Source organism: Nerophis ophidion, linkage group LG07 (genome assembly GCF_033978795.1).
Source record: "Nerophis ophidion isolate RoL-2023_Sa linkage group LG07, RoL_Noph_v1.0, whole genome shotgun sequence".
Lineage (NCBI taxonomy): Eukaryota > Metazoa > Chordata > Actinopteri > Syngnathiformes > Syngnathidae > Nerophis > Nerophis ophidion.
Window position 1 is genome coordinate 5,193,948 of NC_084617.1, and position 18,289 is coordinate 5,212,236.

The 18,289-nt window shown below is 43.1% G+C and overlaps 1 protein-coding gene across 1 annotated transcript in view; it reads left to right on the forward strand.

Moving 5' to 3' along the window:
* Positions 1–17,848, forward strand: part of rdh8a (retinol dehydrogenase 8a) — a 39,291-nt gene extending 21,443 nt beyond the window's left edge. Inside the window, exons 3-6 of the mRNA XM_061905226.1 lie at positions 6,145–6,324; positions 7,038–7,131; positions 11,933–12,116; positions 17,255–17,848. Of these exons, the coding sequence (XP_061761210.1) occupies positions 6,145–6,324; positions 7,038–7,131; positions 11,933–12,116; positions 17,255–17,473 (677 nt within the window). The 3' untranslated portion in view covers positions 17,474–17,848. The remainder of the gene's footprint in view (positions 1–6,144; positions 6,325–7,037; positions 7,132–11,932; positions 12,117–17,254) is intronic.
* The last annotated feature ends 441 nt before the right edge of the window (positions 17,849–18,289 follow it).

Consider the following 18,289-nt stretch of genomic DNA (forward strand, 5'->3'; position numbering starts at 1 on the left):
CAGACAAAACTGCATTTAACTTCTGTTAGAAATGTCGTAGAGACATGAAATACAAACCTCTATGTTGGTCTGACTTAGACTAGGGCTTGAGTAGCGGCGGCAGCAGCCAAAGGCGGACCCGACCAACGCTGCTTGCAGCTTTAATTAGGGTCCGCAGGCCCATGGCAAAGGACTCCACAAGAGTCCTTTGCCATGAGCTGTAATTTGACCCCTTTAAAATGCTTCAAAGTGCAAGTTAAAGCTCTACTATACAAAGCGAAAGCCATTTATCAGCAACATCCAGAAACGGCGATCTGTAATTTGACCCCCTTACCATGCTTTAAAACGCACCAAATTTTACACACACACCAGGACCGGGGAAAATTGCCATCTGACAAAAAACCAAACCCTAAAAATCAAAATTGCGCTCTAGCGCCTCCTAGGAAAAAACCCAGACAAAACTGCATGTAACTTATGTTAGAAATGTCGTAGAGACATGAAATACAAACCTCTATGTTGGTCTGACTTAGACTAGGGTTTGAGTAGCGGCGGCAGCAGCCAAAGGCGGACCCGACCAACGCTGCTTGCAGCTTTAATTAGGGTCCGCAGGCCCATGGCAAAGGACTCCACAAGAGTCCTTTGCCATGATCTGTAATTTGACCCCTTTAAAATGCTTCAAAGTGCAAGTTAAAGCTCTACTATACAAAGTGAAAGCCATTTATCAGCAACATCCAGAAACGCCGATCTGTAATTTGACCCCCTTACCATGCTTTAAAACTCACCAAATTTTACACACACACCAGGACCGGCGAAAATTGCCATCTGACAAAAAACCAAACCCTAAAAATCAAAATTGCGCTCTAGCGCCCCCTAGGAAAAAACCCAAACAAAACTGCATGCAACTTCTGTTAGAAATGTCAGAGACATGAAATACAAACCTCTATGTTGGTCTGACTTAGACTAGGGCTTGAGTAGCGGCGGCAGCAGCCAAAGGCGGACCCGACCAACGCTGCTTGCAGCTTTAATTAGGGTCCGCAGGCCCATGGCAAAGGACTCCACAAGAGTCCTTTGCCATGAGCTGTAATTTGACCCCTTTAAAATGCTTCAAAGTGCAAGTTAAAGCTCTACTATACAAAGCGAAAGCCATTTATCAGCAACATCCAGAAACGCCGATCTGTAATTTGACCCCCTTACCATGCTTTAAAACTCACCAAATTTTACACACACACCAGGACTGGCGAAAATTGCCATCTGATAAAAAAACCAAACCCTAAAAATCAAAATTGCGCTCTAGCACCCCCTAGGAAAAAACCCAGACAAAACTGCATGTAACTTCTGTTAGAAATGTCGTAGAGACATGAAATACAAACCTCTATGTTGGTCTGACTTAGACTAGGGCTTGAGTAGCGGCGGCAGCAGCCAAAGGCGGACCCGACCAACGCTGCTTGCAGCTTTATTAGGGTCCTTGGCCCATGGCAAAGGACTCCACAGGAGTCCTTTGCCATGGGCCAAGGACCCTATTGAAAATGCTTTGTTTTATTATTATTCCGCACCTACGCACCCTAATTTGACCCCTTTAACATGCTTCAAAACTCACCAAATTTGACACACACGTCGGTATAGCAAACCTTCCCAACATATTAAGCAACCAATCCCCCAAAATGAAAATTGCGCTCTAGCGCCCCCTAGGAAAAAATGACAGACAAAACTGCATGTAACTTCTGTTAGGAATGTCATAGCGACATGAAACAAAAAACTCCTATGTAGGTCTGACTTAGACCCAATTTTCATACACTCACTTCTTTCAGCAAAAATCTACAGGAAGTTGGCAAAAACCCCTTCAAAATAAAATTTTCGCAAAAAATGCAATTTTTGCCCCTTTGCGCTGTAATTTGACCCCTTTAAAATGTTTCAAAAGTCACCAAACTTGGCGCACACATAAGGACTGGAGAATATTGTGATCTAATGAAAAAAACAAACCCCAAAACTCAAAATTGCGCTCTAGCGCTATTTTTGAATAAAACACTGAAAAAACTGCTCCTAGGAAGAAAACACAGACAGAATTGCTTGTAACTTCCGGTAAGAATGTCGGAGGGACATGAAACAAAAAACTTTATGTAGGTCTCGCTTAGACCTACATTTCATAGATTGACAACCCCCAACAAAAATCAACAGGAAGTTTGCAATCCCCCCTTCAAAACAAAAGTTTTGTAAAAACCGGTCACCTTTCTTCAAACATTATCTCCTCTGAGTGTGTTTGTTGTTTTGGCTTCAAACTCGCACAGGAGAGAGATTGAACCCTTCTGATTAAAAGTATAGAACAGAGTTTTGATAAGTTCTCAGGTTTTGATTTTACGCGCCTTCAAAGAACCTCTGTGCAAAGTCTCCTAAAAAATGTCCTTTTTGCCTCTTTGAGCTGTTATTTGACCCCTTTAAAATGCTTCTAAACTCACCAAACTTGACACACACATCAGGTCTGGCAAAAATTGCAATCTGATGAAAAAACCTAACCTCAAAACTCAAAATTGCGCTCTACCGCCCCCCTAGGAATACAAAACGGACAAACTGCTCCTAGGAAGAAAACACAGACAAAACTGCTTGTAACTTCCGGTAGGAATGTCAGAGAGACATGAAACAAAAAACACTATGTAGGTCTCACTTAGACCTACATTTTAATAATTAACATACTTTCGCAAAAATCAACAGGAAGTTTGATATTTTACTTTCACAATGCATTAGATTCTCAAAATAGTGGCTCCAAGGCGTCTTCTAACGCTTATCCGGCCGTGGGTCTCGGGGGCAGCAGCCAAAGGCGGACCCGACCAACGCTGTTTGCAGCTTTAATTTTTTATGTATCTCCTTCATTGATGTGCATTTTTGATCAGTAGACAATTAAACTCCAACAACAACACACACATTTACACACCTAGGCTTGAGAAGGAACAGGATGAAGAAAATCTTATATTTTCCTGCCCCCTTCAACAATAACACCATATTTTTCGGAATATAAGTCGCAGTTTTTTTTCATAGTTTGGCCAGGGGTGCGACTCATACTCCGGAGCGACTTATGTGCGGAATTATTAACACATTACCCGTAAAATATCAAATAATATTATTTATCTCATTCGCGGACGAGACCAAGAAAATGTCAGCAATCGTCACAAACACGTCAACCAATAGGAATTCAGCGGGGGAGGGTCAAGCGTAAAATAGGACAGCGGTATAGCGGTATAGCTCGGTTGGTAGAGCGGCCGTGCCAGCAACTTGAGGGTTGCAGGTTCGATCCCTGCTTTCGCCATCCTAGTCACTGCCGTTGTGTCCTTGGGCAAGACACTTTACCCACCTGCTCCCAGTGCCACCCACACAGCTTTAAATGTAACTTAGATATTGGGTTTCACTTTGTAAAGCGCTTTGAGTCACTAGAGAAAAAGCGCTATATAAATATAATTCACTTCACTTCACAGCGGAGACCCCGGACTGTTGAGCGACTGAAGCTCTACATAAAACAAGAATGGGAAAGAATTCCACTTTCAAAGCTTCAACAATTATTTTCCTCAGTTCCCAAACGTTTATTGAGTGTTGTTAAAAGAAAAGGTGATGTAACACAGTGGCGAACATGCCCTTTCCCAACTACTTTGGCACGTGTTGCAGCCATGGTCTGTGGTCTGACGAATCCACATTTCAAATTATATTTGGAAACTGTGGACGTGGTGTCCTCCGGAACAAAGAGGGAAATAACCATTCAGATTGTTATAGGCGCAAAGTTCAAAAGCTAGCATCTGTGATGGTATGGGGGTGCATTAGTGCCCAAGGCATGGGTAACTTACACATCTGTGAAGGCACCATTAATGCTGAAAGGTACATACAGGTTTTGGAGCAACATATGTTGTCATCCAAGCAACGTTATCATGGACGCCCCTGCTTATTTCAGCAAGCCAAGTGTTACAACAGCGTGGCTTCGTAGTAAAAGAGTGCGGGTACTTTCCTGGCCCGCCTGCAGTCCAGACCTGTCTCCCATGGAAAATGTTTGGCGCATTATGAAGCGTAAAATACGACAACAAGACCCTGGATTGTTGAAGGACTGAAGCTCTACATAAAACAAGAATGGGAAAGAATTCCACTTTCAAAGCTTCAACAATTAGTTTCCTCAGTTCCCAAACGTTTATTGAGTGTTGTTAAAAGAAAAGGTGATGTAACACAGTGGTGAAGTGAATTATATTTTGTGAAGTGAATTATATTTATATAGCGCTTTTTCTCTAGTGACTCAAAGCGCTTTACATAGTGAAACCCAATATCTAAGTTACATTCAAACCAGTGTGGGTGGCACTGGGAGCATGTGGGTAAAGTGTCTTGCCCAAGGACACAACGGCAGTGACTAGGATGGCGGAAGCGGGAATCGAACCTGCAACCCTCAAGTTGCTGGCACGGCCACTCTACCAACCGAGCTATACCGCCCCATGCCCTTGTGCGGCGCATTCTGAAGCGTAAAATAGGACAGCGGAGACCCCGGACTGTTGAAGGACTGAAGCTCTACATAAAACAAGAATGGGAAAGAATTCCACTTTCAAAGCTTCAACCATTATTTTCCTCAGTTCCCAAACGTTTATTGAGTGTTGTTAAAAGAAAAGGTGATGTAACACAGTGGTGAACATGCCCTTTCCCAACTACTTTGGCACGTGTTGCAGCCATGAAATTCTAAGTTAAATAAATAAATGATAAATAGGTTGTACTTGTATAGCGCTTTTCTACCTTCAAGGTACTCAAAGCGCTTTGACACTACTTCCACATTCACACACACATTCACACACTGATGGAGGGAGCTGCCATGCAAGGCGCCTATCCATCACCCATCAGGAGCAAGGGTGAAGTGTCTTGCTCAGGACACAACGGACGTGACGAGGTTGGTACTAGGTGGGGATTGAACCAGGGACCCTCGGTTTGCGCACGGCCACTCTCCCACTGCGCCACGCCGTCTCTTAGTTAATTATTATTTGCAAAAGAAAATAAAGTTTATGAGTTTGAACATCAAATATCTTGTCTTTGTCGCATATTCAATTAAATATGAAGTGAAGTGAAGTGAAGTATATTTATATAGCGCTTTTCTCTAGTGACTCAAAGCGCTTTACATAGTGACACCCAATATCTAAGTTACATTTAAACCAGTGTGGGTGGCACTGGGAACAGGTGGGTAAAGTGTCTTGCCCAAGGACACAACGGCATTGACTAGGATGGCGGGAGCGGGAATCGAACCTGCAACCCTCCAGTTGCTGGCACGGCCGCTCTACCAACCGAGCTATGCCGCCCCATTGATGGTTATCTTCCCTAAGGCGTTGCACACACAAAAAGCTGAACTGAACACACACTTTTTTTTTTTTATTGCTTTCTTTGCACCTCAGCTTGTGTGCATTCACGGCCCCACAGACAGTCGGAAACTATGGAAGTCTTTTTAAAACTATGAAAGTCTTTTTTCACTCCGGGTTCTCCAAAAAATCTGAGGGAGCCATGACAAGGAGAAAAAATACAGTACTTATCTCTGCTATTAAAAGACTAAAAAAAAAGGGAATTAACTTCATCCATCCATTTCCTACCGCTTATTCCCTTTCGGGGTCGCAGGGGGCACTGGCGCTTATCTCAGCTACAATCGGGCGGAAGGCAGGGTACACCCTGGACAAGTCGCCACCTCATCGCAGGGCCAACACAGATAGACAGACAACATTCACACACTAGGGCCAAATATGGGTTGAAAAGGTTTTGCAAATCATTGTATTCTGTTTATATTTACATCGAACACAATTTCCCAACACATACGGAAACGGGGTTTGTACTTTTATGCACTAGCTTTGAAAATATTTGATTTAAAAGTTAAAACCTGTGCTAGGCGGGAATTGGCTTAGCGATTAAAAGGGATAAACAGAGACATGTTGAGTAACTAAACCCCCGCAGTCAGCATAAGTGCTTGTGACACACTGAACACGTCATGATTTGAGGTCATGTGTTGAGACTTTTAAAAACCTGCTTGCATCTCGATCAAAGTCCACTTTCACCTAATTACTCAACGAGGCCTATTTGCCAAAGCCTGCTGTTGTGTCACACTCCTCTCTTGCTGTCGTAACACTGACCTCTAGTGGCCGTCTGGACTAAAAGCCACACATGTCACCCTGGCAGTCAACAACGCCGGCGTGGGTCTGCTGGGCCCGGTGGAGAGCATCAGCATCGAGGAGATGAAGCGCGTGTTCGAGACCAACTTCTTCGGCGTGGTGCGCATGATCAAGGAGGTGATGCCCGACATGAAGAGGAGGCGCTCGGGACACATCGTGGTCATGAGCAGCGTCATGGGTCTTCAGGGTAAGGTGACGTCGCCGGAAACTTCCTCTCGCACGCCGTCTGGGAACGGCTTTGATATGTTGTGATGCATGGGTCTGGCAACGTGACATTTTCCTAAATCGGGCCTGGGCAATTGTTTTGACTCAGAGGGGAAAAAACGTGTCTGGGGGCCGGTGAATCTATTTATATCAGGGGTGTCAAACCTACAGCCCGGGCGCCGGATCAGGCCCGTGAACAGGTTTTATCCATCCCAGGGGATGGATAATAATATATAATATAAATAATTTCCTTAGTATAATAATTACCCTCATTTAAAAAAATTAAAAAAAAACTGCTGTTCTAAATGTGTCCACTAGATGTCACAATAGCAATTCTTTGTATCTTTGTAGAAGATGCTACATATGTAAACACAAATAAACCACATGATGTTAGTGCATAAGTCGAGGAAAATGATCATAAATAATATCCCGTAATTTGATTTTAATGTTTTTTTTAACACTTTCCATCCGCAGATTAATTTGCCCAGGTCTTCCCTAAATACTCGTTTTTTCCTAACTGTCATGCAAGTGTAAAAAGAAGTTAACCACTCTAAAAGGTGAAAATGAAGAAAAACAACAATAAAACAAAGTGATGCTTGGTGTCTAATGATGCCAGCTAAATAACACCAATGACTTCAGTTCAAAAAAATAAATTGTTGTCCTTGTTCCCCATTCTTGTTCTTGTTCCTGCACCAGGTGTGGTCTTCAATGACGTTTACACTGCCTCCAAGTTCGCCATGGAGGGCTTCTGTGAGAGCATGGCGGTGCAGCTCATGAAGTTCAATGTCAGGTAATAATCAACACTCGTTACCACACGACTTCAATCTATTTGTGACAGCTGGGGTGTTGAGGGTCTACATCACCTGTGTCAAACTCAAGACCCGGGAGCCAGATCCGGATCGACACGTCATTTAACTTCTTAAGGCCCAAGCTGTTTGTTTATTTTATTTCTCTTTGCTATTTGGGCTTATTGGACCCTAATTAGAATAAAAAATAAGAATCATCTTTTTGTTATAATGAACTTAGTCCATAAGTACACAAATGTGTACTTCATGTTTAGTGACATGCTAATTCTTATTTTTAACACTTTTTTTTCTCCAAATTCCATTGTATGTTATACTCTCCTGACGCCACCAGATGGCAGTATAAGTGTCCACATAAGTGGCCATAAGACCCCAATTCAGTAGTGTACACAATTATGGAAATAAGAGCTAAAAGGTGCTGTCCATGCATGTGGCCACTGAGCCTTTAGAGCATGGGTGTCAAACTCTGGCCCGCGGGCCAAATTTGGCCCGCCATGTAATTTATTTTGGCCCTTGAGACAATATTAAATTAACATTAGAGCTGGCCCGCCGGTATTATACAGCGGCGGTGCATTCACCGCTAATTCTAATACTTGCCAACCCTCACGATTTTCCCAGGACACTCACGAATATCAGTGCCCCCCACCCCGCTAAAAATCTACCGGGACAACCATTCTCCCAAATTTCTCCCGATTTCCACTCGGACAACAATATCAGCGGCGTGCCTTAAAGGTACTGCTTTTAGCGTCCTCTACAACTTGTTGTCATGTGCGCTTTTCCGCCATACAATCAGCGTGCCGGCCCAGTCACGTAATATATGCGGATTCTACACACACACACACACACACACACACACACAAGTGAATGCAAGGCATACTTGGTCAACAGTCATACAGGTCACACTGAGGGTGGCCTTATAAACAACTTTAACACTGTTACAAATATGCACCACACTGTGAACCCACACCAAACAAGAATGACAAACACATTTCGGGAGAACATCCGCACTGTAGCACAACATCAACACAACAGAACAAATACCCAGAAGCCCTTACAGCACTAACTCTTCCGGGACACTACAACATACACCCCCGCTACCAACAAACCTCGATTTTGCATGTCAGCATAAAGTTATATAAGCCTTGCTTGTTCAATATTTAATGCAAAACTTGTTTGGGTCCCTATTAAAAGGTAAAGTTGTTCAACCTTGTTGTTTACCATGAATTGATTAACGTGGACCCCGACTTAAACAAGTTGACAAACTTATTGGGGTGTTACCTTTTAGTGGTCAATTGTACGGAATATGTACTGTACTGTGTAATCTACTAATACAAGTATCAATCAAAATCAATCAATCAACTTTGGCCCGCAGCTTTGTTTAGTTTAGAATTTTGGCCCACTCTGTATTTGAGTTTGACACCCCTGCTTTAGAGGTTTAAAGTGGCCCCTGGCAATAATATGAATACTTCATCTTTCTTACTTAATGTTGTCATTGTTTCCATTTTGACAGAAAAAAAATGTAAATTTCATATGTTTTAAACTTTGATATACATACAAATATTCAATTGTTATTGGTGTGAATGTGTGGGCACCTCGTTATTCCATTACGATTCTTGGGGTGAGGATTTGACTCATAATTGATAGTCGATTTCATACGATTCTCCATTCAAACTGCCAAGGGAGTCACTGCCGGTGTGCCCTTGGGCAAGACACTTTACCCACCTGCTCCCAGTGCCACCCACACTGCTTTAAATGTAACTTAGATATTGGGTTTCACTATGTAAAAGCGCTTTGAGTCACTAGAGAAAAGCGCTATATAAATATAATTCACTCCTCGATCCAACACAATTCTCCATACAAAGTGATTCTTGCAATGTATTATTTGGTGTAGTATGGCGACTTGTCCGGGGTGTACCCCGCCTTCCGCACATGTGCAGCTGATATGGACTCCAGCGACACCCCCTCCCGCAACCACAAAAGGGACAAGCGGTAGAAAATGGATGGATGGATAACAACAACTTAACAAAACAGCTTACAAAATCTCATTTTGTTTGCACCAAGTAAGCATACAGACTGCCTAAAATTCTAATCATTATTATTTTATTTTGTATTTTTTTAATTATATATAATTTTTAAAAAAAAAAGCATAACATTTTTGAAAATTACAAAAAAAAATGTGATTCGTGAACATTTTTTAGCACCCTTAATTATTATATACCATAGGATAGTTTGTAAAAATAACAAAAAATACTTAAATATCTGCTTGTTTAAATTATGACACGATGAGCTATTGCATGTTTAGCTATTCCTCGTCCTCCAGTGATAATGTTACGTGTAAGAAACTTACTTTATTTGTTTATTACAAATTCCTGTTGATTTTTGCTGCTTGTCAATATATGAAATGTAGGTCTAAGTGAGACCTACATAGAGGTTTTTGTTTCATGTCTCTACGACATTCCTACTGGACGTTTCAGGCAGTTTTGTCTTTGTTTTCTTCCTAGGGGACGCTATAGCACAATTTTGAGTTTTGGGGTTAGGTTTTTTGATTACATCGCAATTTTCGCCAGTCCTGATGTGTGTGTCCAGTTTGGTGAGTTTTGAAGCATTTTAAGGGGGTCAAATTACAGCTCAAAGAGGCAAAGGTGAGTGTTTTTACAAAACTTTTTTTTGGACGGGGGAATTGCAAACTTCCTGTTGATTTTTGCTGAAGTATGTCAGTTTATGAAATGTAGGTCTAAGTGAGACCTACATAGAGGTTTTTGTTTCACTACGACATTCCTACTGGAAGTTACAGGCAGTTTTGTCTGTGTTTTCTTCCTAGGAACAGTTTTGTCTGTTTTATTCCTAGGGGGCGCTAGAGCGCAATTTTGAGTTTTGGGGTTAGGTTTTTTGATTAGATTGCAATTTTCGCCAGTCCTGATGTGTGTGTCCAGTCTGGTAAGTTTTGAAGCATGTTAAGGGGGTCAAATTACAGCTCAAAGAGGCAAAGGTGAGTGTTTTTACAAAACATTTGTTTTTGGAGGGAGAATTGCAAACTGACTGTTGATTTTTTCTGAAGTATGTCAGTTTATGAAATGTAGGTCTAAGTGAGCCCTACATAGAGGTTTTTGTTTCACTACGACATTCCTACTGGAAGTTACAGGCAGTTTTGTCTGTGTTTTCTTCCTAGGAGCAGTTTTGTCTGTTTTATTCCTAGAGGGCGCTAGAGCGCAATTTTGAGTTTTGGGGTTAGGTTTTTTGATTAGATCGCAATTTTCGCCAGTCCTGATGTGTGTGTCCAGTCTGGTAAGTTTTGAAGCATGTTAAGGGGGTCAAATTACAGCTCAAAGAGGCAAAGGTGAGTGTTTTTACAAAACATTTGTTTTTGGAGGGAGAATTGCAAACTTCCTGTTGATTTTTGCTGAAGTATGTCAGTTTATGAAATGTAGGTCTAAGTGAGACCTACATAGAGGTTTTTGTTTCACTACGACATTCCTACTGGAAGTTACAGGCAGTTTTGTCTGTGTTTTCTTCCTAGGAACAGTTTTGTCTGTTTTATTCCTAGGGGGCGCTAGAGCGCAATTTTGAGTTTTGGGGTTAGGTTTTTTGATTAGATTGCAATTTTCGCCAGTCCTGATGTGTGTGTCCAGTCTGGTAAGTTTTGAAGCATGTTAAGGGGGTCAAATTACAGCTCAAAGAGGCAAAGGTGAGTGTTTTTACAAAACATTTGTTTTTGGAGGGAGAATTGCAAACTTCCTGTTGATTTTTGCTGAAGTATGGCAGTTTATGAAATGTAGGTCTAAGTGAGACCTACATAGGGGTTTTTGTTTCACTACGACATTCCTACTGGAAGTTACAGGCAGTTTTGTCTGTGTTTTCTTCCTAGGGGGCGCTAGAGCGCAATTTTGAGTTTTGGGGTTTGGTTTTTTTGATTAGATCGCAATGTTCGCCTGTCCTGATTGAGTTTTGAAGCATTTTAAGGGGGTCAAATTACAGCTCAAAGAGGCAAAGGTAAGTGTGTTTACAAAACTTTTATTTTGATGGGGGAATTGCAAACTTCCCGTTGATTTTTGCTGGGGGTTGTCAATCTATGAAATGTAGGTCTAAGTGAGACCTACATAGAGGTTTTTGTTTCACTACGACATTCCTACTGGAAGTTACAGGCAGTTTTGTCTGTGTTTTCTTCCTAGGGGGCGCTAGAGCGCAATTTTGAGTTTTGGGGTTTGGTTTTTTTGATTAGATCGCAATGTTCGCCTGTCCTGATTTAGTTTTGAAGCATTTTAAGGGGGTCAAATTACAGCTCAAAGAGGCAAAGGTAAGTGTGTTTACAAAACTTTTATTTTGAAGGGGGAATTGCAAACTTCCTGTTGATTTTTGCTGAAGGATGTCACTTTATGAAATGTAGGTCTAAGTGAGACCTACATAGAGGTTTTTGTTTCATGTCGCTACGACATTCCTACTGGAAGTTACAGGCAGTTTTGTCTGTGATTTCTTCCTAGAGGGCGCTAGAGCGCAATTTTTAGTTTTGGGGTTAGGTTTTTATTATCAAATCGCAATATTCACCAGTTTTGATGAGTGTGTCAAATTTGGTGAGTTTTGAAGCATGTTAAGGGGGTCAAATTACAGCTCAAATCTGCAGAATAATAATAAAGAAAGAATAAAACGCTAGAAATTCAATACATTTGGTCCCTAAAAATGTTTTTGTTTTTGTTTTGTTTTTTAAACTTGGGACTTCCCGCGGGCTGGATTTTGGACCTGGTCTGGGGCCCCTGGTTTCAGCCAGCGTCCTCACCACGGTCTCTCTTGCAGGTTGTCCATGATCGAGCCCGGGCCGGTCCACACGGAGTTCGAGACCAAGATGATGGAGGACGTGGCCAAAATGGAGTACCCGGGCGCCGACGCCGACACGGTCCGTTATTTCAAAGACGTCTACCTGCCGTCAAGTATAGATATTTTCGAAGCCATGGGTCAAACGCCGGAGGACATCGCCAAAGTAAGTCGGCGGGCGCCTCTTTTTGCTCGTTGTCACCATTGCCCAAACCGGACTTGGGGACGTATTTATCAAGCTACTTAGAACTACTCCTAAGAAGTCTGCTAAGAGTTGACTTATGAAAGCTGCACTTAAAGGCCGACTGAAGTGAGATGTTCTTATTTAAACGGGGATAGCAGGTCCATATTGCCATATTATTGCTGAAAAGATTTAGTAGAGAACATCGACGATAAAGTTTGCAACTTTTGGTCGCTAATAAAAAAGCCTTGCCTGTACCGGAAGTAGCAGACGATGTGCGCGTGACGTCACGGGTTGTGGAGCTCCTCACATCTGAACATTGTTTACAATCATGGCCACCAGCAGCCAGAGCGATTCGGACCGAGAAAGCGACAATTTCCCCATTAATTTGAGTGAGAATGAAAGATTCGTGGATGAGGAAAGTGAGAGTGAAGGACTACAAAGAAAAAAAAAAGACTATACAGTGGGAGCGATTCAGATGTTATTAGACACATTTACTAGGATAATTCTGGAAAATCCCTTATCTGCTTATTGAGTTACTAGTGTTTTAGTGAGATTATATGGTCGTACCTGTACAGCCTGAAGGTCGGCCACGCACCTTTTTTCAGCACCAGTCGACGGGTGGTGGCGATGCCCATCTCTGCCCTTCGCAAGGGACCCTCTTCGAAACACGATCTTTTGAAGTGATCGCTGCATAATACACTGTACTTTGTGTGTGTGGTCCAATCCAACCGTGTTCGCTTGACCGCTCTGTTCCATAGTAAAGCTTCACAGTCATCTTTCGGGAATGTAAACAATGAAACACCGGCTGCGTTTGTGTTGCTAAAGGCGGCCGCAATACACCGCTTCCCACTTACAGCTTTCTTCTTTGACGTCTCCATTATTCATTGAACAAATTGCAAAAGATTCAGCAACACAGATGTCCAGAATACTGTGGAATTATGCGATGAAAACAGACCACTTATAGCTGGGAACGGTGCTGGAACAAAATGTCCTCTAGAATGCGTGACGTCACCCGTCATATTACCGCAAGGTTTTAGCATGATACTTCCGCGCGAAATTCAAAATTGCAATTTAATAAACTAAAAAGGCCGTATTGGCATGTGTTGCAATGTTATTATTTCATCATTGATATATAAAGTGGCGACTTATTCAGGGTGTACCCCGCCTTCCGCCCGATTGTAGCTGAGATAGGCACTAGCGCCCCCCGCGTACTCTAAGGGAATAAGCGGCAGAAAATGGATTTAGTAGAGAACACCGAGGATAAAGTTCGCAACTTTTGGTCGCTAATAAAAAAGCCTTGCCTGTACCGGAAGTAGCAGACGATGTGCGCGTGACGTCACGGGTTGTGGAGCTCCTCACATCCACACATTGTTAATAATCATGGCCACCTGCAGCCGGAGCGATTCGGAACGAGAAAGCGACGATTTCCCCATTAATTTGAGCGAGGATGAAAGATTCTCTATAGCCCGCAGATTCTAAAAAGTTCGGGCTCCAGTACTTTGGAATGCCCTCCCGGTAACAGTTCGAGATGCTACCTCAGTAGAAGCATTTAAGTCTCACCTTAAAACTCATCTGTATACTCTAGCCTTTAAATAGACCTCCTTTTTAGACCAGTTGATCTGCCGCTTCTTTTCTTTCTCCTATGTCCCCACTCCCTTGTGGAGGGGGTCCGGTCCGATGACCATGGATGAAGTACTGGCTGTCCAGAGTCGAGACCCAGGATGGACTGCTTGCCTGCATCGGTTGGGGACATCTTTACGCTGCTGATCCGCCTCCGCTTGAGATGGTTTCCTGTGGACGGGACTCTTGCTGCTGTCTTGGATCCGCTTGAACTGAACTCTCGCGGCTGTGTTGGAGCCACTATGGATTGGACTTTCACAGTATCATGTTAGACCCGCTCCACATCCATTGCTTTCGGTCCCCTAGAGGGGTGGGGGGGGGGGTTGCCCACACCTGAGGTCCTCTCCAAGGTTTCTCATAGTTAGCATTGTCACTGGCGTCCCACTGGATGTGAATTCTCCCTGCCCACTGGGTGTGAGTTTTCCTTGCCCTTTGGTGGGTTCTTCCGAGGATGTTGTAGTCGTAGTGATTTGTGCAGTCCTTTGAGACATTTGTGATTTGGGGCTATATAAATAAACATTGATTGATTGATTGATTCGTGGATGAGGAAAGTTAGAGTGAATGACTAGAGAGAATTCAGATGTTATTAGACACATTTACTAGGATAATTCTGGGAAATCCCTTATCTGCTTATTGTGTTACTAGTGTTTTAGTGAGATTATATGGTACCTGAAAGTCGGAGGGGTGTGGTGACCGCCAGTGTCTCTGAGGGGAAGCCACATTTCGCGACGAGGCGAAGCGAAGGAACTGTTGGGGCCGGCTGAGCCTTTTTTTTTCCCTCCTCCACGATGGAAGCATCCCACGTTCGGGGGCGGCCGGCCGGAGGAGGCAAGAAAGTCTGCAGCTGCCTCTTCATGTCTACGGTGAAGTGAAGCGAATTATATTTATATAGCGCTTTTCTCTAGTGACTCAAAGCGCTTTACATAGTGAAACCCAATATCTAAGTTACATTTAAAGCAGTGTGGGTGGCACTGGGAGCAGGTGGGTAAAGTGTCTTGCCCAAGGACACAACGGCAGTGACTGGGATGGCGGAAGCGGGAATCGAACCTGCAACCCTCAAGTTGCCGGCACGGCCACTCTACCAACCGAGCTATACCCGCCCCACGGTAAGAGCCGACTTATTACCACAATTTTCTCACCGAAACCTGCCGGTTGACATGTGGTCGGGAACCATGTTCGCTTGGCCGCTCTGTTCCATAGTAAAGCTTCGCCTTCGGGAATGTAAACAAGGAAACTGCTTTCCTCCTCTCCAAGGTTTCTCTTAGTCATCATCGTCACCGACGTCCCACTGGGTGTGAGTTTTCCTTGCCCTTATGTGGGCCTACCGAGGATGTCGTAGTGGTTTGTGCAGCCCTTTGAGACACAAGTGATTTAGGGCTTTTTAAGTACATTGCTTTGCTCCTCTCCAAGGTTTCTCATAGTCATCATTGTCACCCACGTCCCACTGGGTGTGAGTTTTCCTTGCCCTTATGTGGGCCTACCGAGGATGTCGTAGTGGTTTGTGTTGTGGTTTGTGCAGCCCTTTGAGACACCAGTGATTTAGGGCTATTTAAGTACATTGCTTTGCTCCTCTCCAAGGTTTCTCATAGTCATCATTGTCACCGACGTCCCACTGGGTGTGAGTTTTCCTTGCCCTTATGTGGGCCTACCGAGGATGTCGTAGTGGTTTGTGTTGTGGTTTGTGCAGCCCTTTGAGACACCAGTGATTTAGGGCTATTTAAGTACATTGCTTTGCTCCTCTCCAAGGTTTCTCATAGTCATCATTGTCACCCACGTCCCACTGGGTGTGAGTTTTTCCTTGCCCTTATGTGGGCCTACCGAGGATGTCGTAGTGGTTTGTGCAGCCCTTTGAGACACCAGTGATTTAGGGATATATAAGTACATTGTTTTCCTCCTCTCCAAGGTTTCTCATAGTCATCAATGTCACCGACGTCCCACTGGGTGTGAGTTTTTCCTTGCCCTTATGTGGGCCTACCGAGGATGTCGTAGTGGTTTGTGCAGCCCTTTGAGACACAAGTGATTTAGGGCTTTTTAAGTACATTGCTTTGCTCCTCTCCAAGGTTTCTCATAGTCATCATTGTCACCGACGTCCCACTGGGTGTGAGTTTTTCCTTGCCCTTATGTGGGCCTACCGAGGATGTCGTAGTGGTTTGTGCAGCCCTTTGAGACACCAGTGATTTAGGGCTATTTAAGTACATTGCTTTCCTCCTCTCCAAGGTTTCTCATAGTCATCATTGTCACCGATGTCCCACTGGGTGTGAGTTTTTCCTTGCCCTTATGTGGGCCTACCGAGGATGTCGTAGTGGTTTGTGCAGCCCTTTGAGACACTAGTGATTTAGGGCTATATAAGTACATTGCTTTCCTCCTCTCCAAGGTTTCTCATAGTCATCATTGTCACCGACGTCCCACTGGGTGTGAGTTTTTCCTTGCCCTTATGTGGGCCTACCGAGGATGTCGTAGTGGTTTGTGCAGCCCTTTGAGACACTAGTGATTTAGGGCTATATAAGTACATTGCTTTCCTCCTCTCCAAGGTTTCTCATAGTCATCATTGTCACCCACGTCCCACTGGGTGTGAGTTTTCCTTGCCCTAATGTGGGCCTACCGAGGATGTCGTAGTGGTTTGTGCAGCCCTTTGAGACACCAGTGATTTAGGGCTATATAAGTACATTGCTTTCCTCCTCTCCAAGGTTTCTCATAGTCATCATTGTCACCGACGTCCCACTGGGTGTGAGTTTTCCTTGCCCTTATGTGGGCCTACCGAGGATGTCATAGTGGTTTGTGTTGTGGTTTGTGCAGCCCTTTGAGACACAAGTGATTTAGGGCTATATAAGTACATTGCTTTGCTCCTCTCCAAGGTTTCTCATAGTCATCATTGTCACCGACGTCCCACTGGGTGTGAGTTTTTCCTTGCCCTTATGTGGGCCTACCGAGGATGTCGTAGTGGTTTGTGCAGCCCTTTGAGACACTAGTGATTTAGGGCTATATAAGTAAACATTGATTGATTGATTGATGAAACACCGGCTGTGTTTGTGTTGCCAAAGGCAGCCGCAATACACCACTTTTCGCCTACGTCTTTCTTCTTTGACGTCTCCATTATTAATTAAACAAATTGCAAAAGATTCAGCAACACAGACGTCCAGAATATTGTGGAATTATGCGATTAAAGCAGACTTATAGCTGGAACAAAATGTCCGCTACAATCCGAGACATCACGTGCACGCATCATCATACCGTGATACTTCGCGCAAAATTTAAAATTACAATTTAGTAAACTAAAGCGGCCGTATTGGCATGTGTTGCAATGTTAATATTTCATCATTGATATATAAACTATCAGACTGCGTGGTCGCTAGTCGTGACTTTCAGTAGGTCTTTAAGAAAGTTGATAAATAGCCTTTTATTCTCAAGTTTGAGAGTAGGACCAAATTTCGCAAATTCTCAGGACTTAAGTGTAAGACGCTTGATAAAAACGTCCCCCCCCTGGCCTCTCGCCCCTCCAGTGCACTAAAAAGGTCATCGAGTCCAGCAGCCCTCGCTTCCGGAACCTGACCAACAGCATGTACACGCCCATCGTGGCCCTGAAGTACGCCGACGAGACGGGCGGCCTGTCCGTCAACACCTTCTACAACCTGCTCTTCAACCTGGGGCCGCTCATGCACATCACCATGAGCATCCTCAAGTGCCTGACCTGCAGCTGCCTGCGCCGACGCACCATCTAGCCCCCGGGGGGGGGGCCCCGATCAGCACGCCCACGCAGCCCCGGTACCTTCTCCAAGCACCAGTGTACAGTTCATGCACATATTCAGAAATATATTTAATTTTCAGCAGTTTGGGATGGACTTTAGGAAACGCACACAACAACAACAACGACGAAGCACAACTCATTAATAACAATAATAATAATAATAATGACATTTTAATTATCTTAACATGTAGAATATGACAAAGAATACATTTTATCGTGCCCTTAATATTATTCATGTTGTCATAACTGCTGTTTTAATTTGTAATCCTTTGGTGTCGCTTTTTAAGGGTACGTCACATATTCTTCCATTTGTCAGACCGATTTTTGAATAAATTCCAATCTGATTTAATCTTTTAAAAGTTTCAATAGAGCAGAAAAAAAAGGGTGCAATGCGCCCTACTCACCTATAGATGGCAGTGTTTCACAGGTTTTTCCTTAAAGAGCAGACTTCACCAACTCCTAAAAAAAAACACACAACAAACACAAGCTTTGTTATTTTAATTTTTTTAAATATAATTCTTAGAATAGAATATATATATAAATTTAGTAACGTATTATAAAAATAAGTAAAAATATTTAGATAATGACAGTAATAATAAATTAAATATTTTAATAATTAAATTATTAAATAATTGATTGATTGATTGATACTTTTATTAGTAGATTGCACAGTACAATTGACCATTAAATGGTAACAAATACGTTTTTCAACTTGTTTAAGTCGGGGTCCACGTTAATCAATTCATGGTAAATAATAATAATAAATAATAATAATTAAATTATGTATCCA